General features: G+C 45.5%; 1 protein-coding gene across 7 annotated transcripts in view; it reads left to right on the top strand.

The window, feature by feature from the left end:
* The first annotated feature begins 189 nt into the window (after nucleotides 1-189).
* Nucleotides 190-9,400, top strand: part of DEPDC5 (DEP domain containing 5, GATOR1 subcomplex subunit) — a 41,769-nt gene continuing 32,558 nt past the window's right edge. For 6 of the 7 annotated variants that reach the window (XM_071572420.1, XM_071572422.1, XM_071572421.1 and 3 more), the window contains exons 1-15: nucleotides 190-273; nucleotides 1,206-1,323; nucleotides 2,029-2,116; nucleotides 2,779-2,825; nucleotides 3,296-3,381; nucleotides 4,063-4,146; nucleotides 4,809-4,858; nucleotides 5,360-5,429; nucleotides 5,776-5,854; nucleotides 6,775-6,836; nucleotides 7,246-7,315; nucleotides 7,716-7,788; nucleotides 7,941-8,044; nucleotides 8,364-8,438; nucleotides 9,248-9,382. In XM_071572420.1, coding sequence (XP_071428521.1) covers nucleotides 1,266-1,323; nucleotides 2,029-2,116; nucleotides 2,779-2,825; nucleotides 3,296-3,381; nucleotides 4,063-4,146; nucleotides 4,809-4,858; nucleotides 5,360-5,429; nucleotides 5,776-5,854; nucleotides 6,775-6,836; nucleotides 7,246-7,315; nucleotides 7,716-7,788; nucleotides 7,941-8,044; nucleotides 8,364-8,438; nucleotides 9,248-9,382 — 1,081 coding nt within the window. In that variant the 5' untranslated portion in view covers nucleotides 190-273; nucleotides 1,206-1,265. Of the gene's footprint in view, nucleotides 274-379; nucleotides 541-1,205; nucleotides 1,324-2,028; nucleotides 2,117-2,778; nucleotides 2,826-3,295; nucleotides 3,382-4,062; nucleotides 4,147-4,808; nucleotides 4,859-5,359; nucleotides 5,430-5,775; nucleotides 5,855-6,774; nucleotides 6,837-7,245; nucleotides 7,316-7,715; nucleotides 7,789-7,940; nucleotides 8,045-8,363; nucleotides 8,439-9,247; nucleotides 9,383-9,400 lie in introns of those variants that run through there. The other variant, XM_071572419.1, reaches the window with a different exon arrangement.

Genomic DNA, 9,400 nt, shown 5'->3' with positions numbered 1-9,400 from the left:
CCCCGCGTCACTTCCGCATCCGGGGCCGCCCCGCAACCGGTGCTGCGGCCCCGCCCCGGCCCCGCCCCCACACGGCGGCCCCGCCCCCTCATGCCCCGCCCCCGTACTGCGGCCCCGCCCCGTCCCGCGGTCCCGCCCCGAAGGCCCCGCCCCCACGGGGGCGTGTCCTGTCCCGCGCGTCGGGCGGTGTCACGTGCCGCGCAGCCCCGGACGCGGAAGTGCCGCGCGGTGCCGGTCGGACGGGGCGGCCCCGGCGGGGACACGAACCCGCAGGTCAGCGCTCGGCTCGGCTCGGCTCGGCTCGGCTCGGTTCGCTTCGCTTCGGTTCGGTTCGGTTCGGTTCCCCCCCACCACGGTGCTACCCTGCGCTGGTCCGGCCCGCGGCGGTCGGAGAGCGGCACGGGGTGCTGGGCTCCCCCCGCGGCCCTTCCCCCGGGTCTCTGCGCCGCTCGCCGCTGCTCTGGCACGGCCTCGGGCGTCTCGCTGGGCTTCTCTCGCTCCTGTATGAACCCGCGGTTCCGCAGCCGGGGGTGGCCGTAGGTACCGGAGCTGCTCGCGTCTGTTCGCTCTCCGGCCCCGTCCCTGCCCCGGGAGTCCTGCCCGCTCCCTGCACCGAGCGCCGCTTCTTGCCAGACCCGCTTCAGTTCTGGGTCAAAGTTTATTTTAACAAAATTTGGATGTGCCTTTTTTTCCCCACCGCGACTCTGTGGCTCCGTAATTGGCTTTCTGAAAGGCACGTCTACAAACTCAGCCCTTTGGGCTGCTCGGGAGGTGCACCTTTAGGTTCCTCTGCGAGTTGATTCGATGTAAGAGTACAGTTACAACTAGAGGAGCTTACATTTTAATTCAGTAACCTGGTTATAGCTTTATGAAAAAACCATATTACTACTGATAATTTTTAGTTTAAGCACGCTTTTAAAAAAGTTTAACTTTAAAATTAAAGGTTCTTTATTGGAATGTGCGTTATTTGAAATGAAAGCGGCAGATGTGGTGGTTGACGGGGTTGAAACGATGCCATGCACAGCAGTGCTTTGGCCGCGGTGTTTGCCGAGCCTGCCCCGTGCCCATCCCTGCCCCGCCCTCCCCTCTGCCGGCCCAGCCCTGCCGGTCTGCGGGAGGTGCCCCGGGACAACGGGCTGTATTGAGACTATCCAGAACGCATTTGTATTGACGAGAGGTCTGTGTTTGCTTTATTTCCCTGTCAGATATGCAAGATGCCTTCAGTTGTCTTTGCTCCAAGTGGCTGAGAAGAGCTGGAGTCCAAGATGAGAACCAACAAGGTGTACAAGCTCGTCATACACAAGAAGGGCTTTGGAGGCAGTGGTCAGTATCTTCTGCTTGGTAACATGAGACCAGCACTCACTTAATTGAAAGCAACTGAATAAGAAATTACTCTTTTAACAAAGCAGGGAAACTTTGATGTAACAAGCAGTGTTGCCAGCCAGAGTCTGGAAAGCCCTCTCTTATAGGAGGGTAGAGCAGGATGAAGTAACATTTATTGGAAGAGAACAAGATCACACTTATAAAATAAAATTGCTTTATTCTACCTCTTCTCCTTTTGTTGCATCACTTTTCTCTTAACCTTGTGTTTCTGTCACCCTAATAAGGTACAGGTAAATCAGTGACTTCTGACTGCACATACATGTGTTTCTGTGCACTAATAAGCATGTCCTTGGTTTGATGGCTCCCTGCTTCTAAAGACTTACCCATGTTGACAAACCTTGCTGAGGTTCTGTAAGCTCTGTGCTTTCCTGCTGGTGTTTGGTATATCAAAAACAGAGAAGATGGTCCTGGCTACCTAATTAAGGCACAGTCTTTTGCTGAACACACCCTTTGTGACAGTTGTTACCTGAGCTGTGTGTGCCTGCAGGAGGGGCCAGGCCCTGTGCTGTGGTGAATGTAAAGCCTTGCTGACATGTTGATCCTGGGCTGGGGTGGTTATGGGCAGTAAACTGTGGTCTGCAAACACGCAGCTGTCTGTGTTTGGTGTGTGTCTGTTCACTGCCCTCATTCATTTGTGTCCTGTAGATGATGAACTGGTGGTGAATCCTAAAGTATTTCTTCAAATCAAGCTGGGAGATGTTGTGGAAATTGCACATCCCAATGATGAGTACAGGTGGGTTCTCTTTGCTGGTGTCAGTCAGGTTGGAGCAGTCAAAGGGTGTGTTTGGGTGCAGTGGCTTCTGGAGAGAGGCTCCTAAAGCTGATACAACTCTGCTGCCCTGAGTTTTTCTGCCTGAAGTAAAGGAATTTAATTTAGCAGAAGCTCTTGCTGAAAGTTTATGTAATTCTTTGTGTTTGGTGTTAGTTTTCTCATCTTTTATAGGCCAAGTAGCACATGAGTACAGAACCTACAGTGTCTGTATCCTCTCCATTGAGCTGCTGTTGTCTAAGGATTCTCCCATCCTGCAGTATATCCTAGGCAAAATTAAAATTATGTTGTCAGCCCTAAAAACATAAACCTTCTTGTATGAACCTGCTCATCCTGCAGTCCCCGTCTGAAAAGCAGCAGAATGCTGTTGTGAGGCCCTGAGAAGGTCTCGTGTGCCTTAATTTCCCATTTGTAGTATCATCTCTACCTCAAGAGCACCTCACAGTGAGTGTAAAGGACCAGATAGGGTGACAGGTGGGAAGGAGGATGGATGAAGCTTTCTAGAAAATATTATTGTTTCTCTTTAGCTTATCCTGTGCTCCATGCTAGTAAATGGTTTTGAGAGTTATTTACCAGAGAGACTGTTGGTATCTCAACTTGTCTGCCTTTTCTCTTTTACCTGCCAGTCCCCTGCTCCTGCAAGTGAAGTCACTGAAGGAGGATTTGCAGAAAGGTAACGCTCTACACTCATCTCGTGCACAGTCAGACAAAGGTTGTGTGATTGAACTGGACCTGTGGTTGGCTAATGCATGTATTTTACATTCATAAGAAAATCAATACTTTGTCTGTTTACGAAGGGAAGGGTTATAATTTTAACAGAAAATGAACAGCCAGTTCTAAATCTGCTTTTGGTTGAGTAATATGAAGTGTGGTTTAAACAAACTTGGCTTTTCAGCCTGAAATTTTTGTTTCTGCATTTTTTGACTGGCTTTATATCTTCTTGCAGGAATTAATTAGTCCTAAACTTTGAGTTTCTCTCTCTTGCTGTGATTTTAATGACTCTTAGATTGGGCCATAGCTGAAATAAGCTGTTATCTTTTGCTGAGGCCCCCAGTGTGCCATGACAGCCTCACTGTCCTGCTTTGGTTAGCTGTGACCAGCTGGGGATGTTCACTGTGCTGTCCTCTCTCCCCTCTGTGGCAGAAACAATCAGTGTGGACCAGACAGTGGCCCAGGTGTTCCGACTGCGCCCCTACCAGGATGTCCATGTGAACGTTGTTGACCCAAAGGTGTGTGGCTGTGCCACTTTCTTCCTTCTGTTCCTTCACTTAGCTCACATCAGAGCCCTGTGACTTCTTCTCTCTCTCCCATCCCTGCTGTCTTTTTGAACTCCACAGACCAGCTTCAATACAGCTTGATAGAAATGTAGATATTTTAAATTTCTTTAAATTCTAGGAATTTGGGTAACCAAGCAGAGTAGAGAGAAACAGAAAGTGGCCAATCAAAAGAGTATCCATGGTCTGGATTTGCATTATTTGACCCCACAGATCCTCCTACAGAGGGGCGTTTCCTGTAAATGTCCCAGCTCTCAGAAGAGCTGCAGTCAGAACTTACATTCAGCACAGGAGAAAAATCTGCAGGAAATGAGTCTTTCTTAATGTCATGAACAATGACAGTGATTTGTTTTGCTTGTGCTTCAAGTTTGCACTGAGAGTTGTAGCACAGATTTACTGCTTGGGCTGTTTCTGGTCACACTGGGCAGTGTTTTGCAGCTCACAGTAGCTGAGGTACATACACAGCTTTGGCATTTATTTGGGTGGGATTCCATTTTAATCCTGTGTTTATCAGGAATACTGACTTGCTTTAGAATGGCCCTTCCTTTCCCATTTGGTTATTAAATGGACAGATTGATGGGCACTACTTAGAAACAGCCAGTACAATCCAAGCACTGTTTTTCACCCCTTTCCCAGGAGGTGACGTTGGACTTGGTGGAGCTGACGTTTAAGGATCAGTACATCGGGCGTGGGGACATGTGGAGACTGAAGAAGAGTTTGGTGAGGCCCCTGCTGTCCTCATGTGCACAGGGCAGATTATGTACCTTTTGCTGTGCTTGCTGTGAAAGAAAATCAGTGCTTTACAGAATGCACAAAGCTGAGGACAAGACCAGTGTCAGCAGCTCCCGAGGAGCTCACACTGTCAGTGGTACCTCAGAGCTGGAGAAATGGGTGAAAATGTGGTACAGAAAAATGAATCCCATCATTGCCTACTCCACTGCTGTGATGTCAATTAGTGACTTGGGCATGGGAAATGCTGTTGAGAGGGGCTTTTCTTGTGTTCTGAATTTTAATGATTTGCTGCATTTGGAAGGAATCAAATCCGAACATTTTCCAAGTAGAAGCAGGTTGAAGTGTCCCCTCTCTGATGGTACCACTTAACACTAGAATGTTTTCTTCCTGCATCTCTGACATGCAGACTTTGGCTCTTCCAAGTGCAGTGAATTAGATAAATGATTCCAATAAAAGTTTATATGTATTAAAATTGATTTTCTGTTGTCTGTTGCAGAGGTTTTGTAGGCTGGGGTATTAGTAGTAACTGCATTTAGTGGTTTCTGTTATTTAGTTATATGCAGGTCAGGTGTTTGAGTGGTTTTTTTGTAGTTTGTTGTGCTCCCTCTGAGCTTCCTGTTCTTCTGATGCCTGTGACTCTTCCTTCCCAGGTCAGCACATGTGCATATGTCACCCAGAAAGTGGAGTTTGCAGGTATCAGGTCAGTGTCTCTGAGGGTTTACTGTTACTTGTGGCTTTAGATTAATGACTTCTGAGTACCCAACAGGGGAATCTTCTTGGAAAAATCCTTAATGTTTTATTGTTCTCTTACTCATCTACGTATTTCTGTCTGCACCAGGAGATGATTCTGTCTGGTTTGGGATGAAAGGAACTAACAGCAGGACAGCCAGCTACACTTTTGGCTTCTGTTGGATGCCAAATAATTCTCTTTTTATCTCTTATAATACCTCCCTCCTTCCCAAAATGCATTAATAGTTCAGATGAGGATTACTTCAGTTGCTGTTGAGGTGACTGAGGGACAAGGAAATGTGCAGAGGCAGAGGTTGTTTGACACCTTCTGGATTAAAGATCAGGTTATATTCAAATAAATCATCCTTGAATGCAGATTTTGATGCATCCTTTAGTTGCTCAAATACTGATGTTTTTTCTAATCTTCATCTTCACTCTGGTCAGCAAATATTCTGCTCTTCATTGCTTGCAGGGCTCAGGCAGGGGAGCTGTGGGTAAAGAGTGAGAAAGTCACGTGTGGATACATCAGTGAGGACACTCGGGTAAGACTTCAGGAAACAGGGAGAAAGCAGTTTTCCCCCTTCCTTTCCTTGCCAGGTTTCTTGTCATTCTATCTTGCTTGCAGACTAGTGTGGATCATTGGAACTGGCTGTGTTGTAAGGTGAAGAATGGCAATAAGTTCAGGAGAATGAATGATTAGTGAACTTCAGCTCTGCTGTGTTATCGGCACCTGGAATCACTTGGGCTGTTGAAATGCCAATTTGTTAAGAGGGGGAATTCCCTGTGATGCAAAGGGCACAGTCATATCAGTTGCTGTGTAGTTAACACCTTCATCTGGCCCTTTGGTGACTGTACTTTGTTTTAAATAAAGTCTTTACCCCTTTGCAGGTGGTGTTCCGCTCCACGTCTGCCATGGTTTATATTTTCATCCAGATGAGCTGTGAAATGTGGGATTTTGACATTTATGGTATGTAGGTAATGGACCTGCCTGTGAGTTTGTGGGTGGCAGCACCTCTCCTTTCTGTCCCTGCTAGAAAACTACCACTGAAATTTCCTTCTGCCACCACTGGAAAACCAAAATATCCTGCCTTTGCCGTGGGCAGTGCTCCAGGGTGCCTCAGATCCTCCTTGCAGTGCCACACCTCCCTGTCCCCTGGAAGTGCCATAATTTTCCTGCTGTAGAGCCTGGGTACCATTATCTCAGTGAAGAAATCAAGGGGCAACTCCCTGGGAGCATTGGAAAGGATTTCTGTGGATTTAATCATGTTTGTTGACGAGGGTGGGTGCCAGTCTGTGAATCCTGAAACCAGAAATGTGTGAAAGTCCTGTGCAAAGAGGACCTTGATGTTTTAGATTTTTTGCTAAGACTTTTGCTTAGCAAGGAAGCAAAACCTGCCTTAGCCCAGGTAGAATTTGGTGACTTCAGCTGAAAGCATTAAAACTTTAGGCATTAGGAATGAGTCACTTGTCTGTGTGATTGCCCTGGTTTTTTTCTGGCTTAATTCTGTTGCAAACCTCTTGCCACTTCCTTTGACCATGTGTTTGGGCATATGGAGCTGGGCAACTGTTCAGAACTGAGCAGGGGATCAGTTGTGCATACTATCCCTAAAAAGACAGTACAGATGCTTTCTCAGCATGCTGGGAGTGTGTTGGAAAAATTAATTTCAAGGTCAGATCCTTTGGACAGTAAGAGTTGTGTTTACATCCTCTGAAACAGTCATGCTCTTTAATCCTTATATTGTCTTACTTTAGTGATGTTAGACTTCATGATCCATGCAGCTGCTCTGAATCCAATAAAAATTATTGTCCTAGAATCTCAGGGTTAGAGATGCCCCATAGTGGAAGTAACTACTGTTACCTGATACTTGGGAGATGTTTGCTTTGCAGGGGACCTGTACTTTGAGAAAGCTGTGAATGGTTTCCTCGCTGACCTCTTCACTAAGTGGAAGGTAAATAGTTGATTGAGTTCACTTTTAATTTTTTATTTCCCTGGAATTGTTAGGGGCACCTCTCTGAACTGGGCACACCAGAATATCAAATTGCTGTGGGTATAAACAAATTGAGTCAGCTAACTTTGGGTTTTTAAACAAAAATGTTGTATGTTGGCAACTACAGAGAGGAGTTTCTTTAGAGAGCAGTGGACAGTGCCCCTGGTAAATGTGATATAATTGAGAAGCACAGAATCTGCAGGACAGAATTGTTATTTCAGAGAGGCTGATGCACCACTTATGCAGATATATTAATATAATGCTCTACCTCCTCTTAGTTACCTTTGTTTCCAGGTGTGAGGGAAAAGAGGGTGTTATTATATGTTTTTTACTCAATGTGACCTTTTCTTCATTTTTTCTTACTGGACAGGAGAAGAATTGCAGCCATGAAGTGACAGTGGTTCTATTTTCTAGAACATTTTATGAAGCAAAATCTATAGGTATGTAAATTCTGTATTTTCATTATTCTATTTTAAACTCTTTTGAAGGTTGGTCAGAGGCTGCCAGTGACTTTTCACCTTTTTCTTTTAATGCCCAAGTTCAAAGTATTTTCTGTCAGGCAGAGCAGTTACACAGCCGTTGTAGGGAAAGTACTACAGTGAAAACCTTACACAGAAGATTATATAGCAAATGTTCCTTATCATATTCAAACTCTCATTTTGGTTTAAAAGCAGTTTTTATGTTGTGTAGGAGGACTGATATATCTCAAAGTCTTTTGGTTTTTTTGCTTATTTGGTGGTTGGTTAGTTGAGTTTTTAAGTGGAAAAACAGCTCCTTACTGTTGGTGAGTCATTTCTCTACAAGAGTATGGGATAAGATTTGTTTTTCCTTCCATTTCAGAGGAGTTTCCTGAAACTCATCGGGCATCCATTCGGCAGGACCATGAGGGAAGGTTTTATGAAGATTTTTACAAGTATGTTTTCCTCCCAAGTCCTTTCACCTCATCTCACAGTGTGTGTGCAACCCACTGCACCTTTTCGTGCATTCCTTTATAGTTTGTCCATCCCTTCTCACCCTCTCTGAGGGGCTCCTTTCATGATCCTCACTAAGTTGTGCCCTTTCCAGGGTTGTAGTTCAGAATGAGAGGCGAGAAGAGTGGACCTCGTTGCTGGTGACCATCAAAAAGCTTTTCATCCAGTATCCTGTGTTGGTACGACTGGAGCAAGCAGGTACAAGGATCCTTCTCTCCCTGCCTTTACCCTTTTCTCTCTTTTTTTTTCTTTAACTTTACCCTTTTCTCTCTTTTTTTTTCCTTTAACTGCCCTGTTTCAGCTGCAGTTGGTGTTGTACTCCTGAGTGCTCTCCTGGCTGGGCTGTTTTGCCCAGGCCTTTCTGTGAAACAACAACACCAATTTTGCCTGTGATTTTTGAAAGAATAGGATTTAGTACAAATGCAATTTTCTGTATTTCTTTACAATCTTTATAAAGATTGTCTATACAGAGATGATGATTTACTTTTATTTTTTGTCCTTCTGAACACTTGTCCAGAGGGATTTCCTCCAGGTTACAATTCCACCTCAGCACAAGGGAACTACCTGGAGGCCATAAATCTTTCATTCAATGGTAAGTTACGAGCAATGGGTGAAAATATGCAGGGGGAAAATCATGAAAGCATCTGCCAGTAAATGGATGTGGAATTCTGTTGCCTGTTCCTTAACACTGTGAAGAGAAAGGGAATATTAGGTGGTTAAATTACCATTTTCTGCCTCAGAAGAAATTGTCTCTGGGAAACCAGTGCCTCCCAAATAACAGTATTGGGTATTTCAGGTTTCAGGAACCATTTACAGGGCCTTGATATGATGAAACTTTTTCTTTGAGCTGTGCATCTGTGTGAGAGCCTCTTGGAATAGAAGTTGAAATCTTAAATTATGGAAGAGTTTTGAATCAGGGTAGATCAAATGTTATTTACATGAAGCTGATCCATCTCTTTTAGCAGTGAGATGGATTTGATGGGCTGGAGGAGCTCTCCAAATATTTATGATTCAGTACACAGGTGTTGTTCTGTCACTTTAACGGCTGTTTTGTCACTCCCATGGGAGGAAGCTCAGGGTGTTATTTGAAATCATTCATAATGGACTTAACCTTTTTGGAGTTTTTGATGGTTTGGGGTTTTTTTGATATTTAAAGGAAACAGTAAACACATGAGAAAAAAATATTCTTTTTAATGTGTGTGGTTCCCATCCTCTCTCCTGTCCCCACTCCTCTCTCTCCTGGAGCTTCATTAACATTTCTTGCCTGGGCAAGGCTGTCCCAAGCCCTCTCATCCTTGCATGTGCTCTGGTGAGCCTTGAGCAGCGCTGTGAGCAGGGCCAGCTGCCTGGCCTGGGAGGGAACACCCAGTGCCTCGCTAAAGCCTCCCCTGCTCTCTGCAGTGTTCGACAAGCACTACATCAACCGCAACTTCGACCGCACGGGGCAGATGTCGGTGGTGATCACCCCGGGCGTGGGCGTGTTCGAGGTCGATCGGCTCCTCATGATCCTGACCAAGCAGCGCATGATTGACAATGGTAATTCACTGGAGGTGC

The sequence above is a fragment of the Pithys albifrons genome, chromosome 17 (genome assembly GCF_047495875.1).
Source record: "Pithys albifrons albifrons isolate INPA30051 chromosome 17, PitAlb_v1, whole genome shotgun sequence".
Classification (NCBI taxonomy): Eukaryota; Metazoa; Chordata; class Aves; order Passeriformes; family Thamnophilidae; genus Pithys; species Pithys albifrons.
This window is presented reverse-complemented; position numbering and strand designations above follow the sequence as displayed.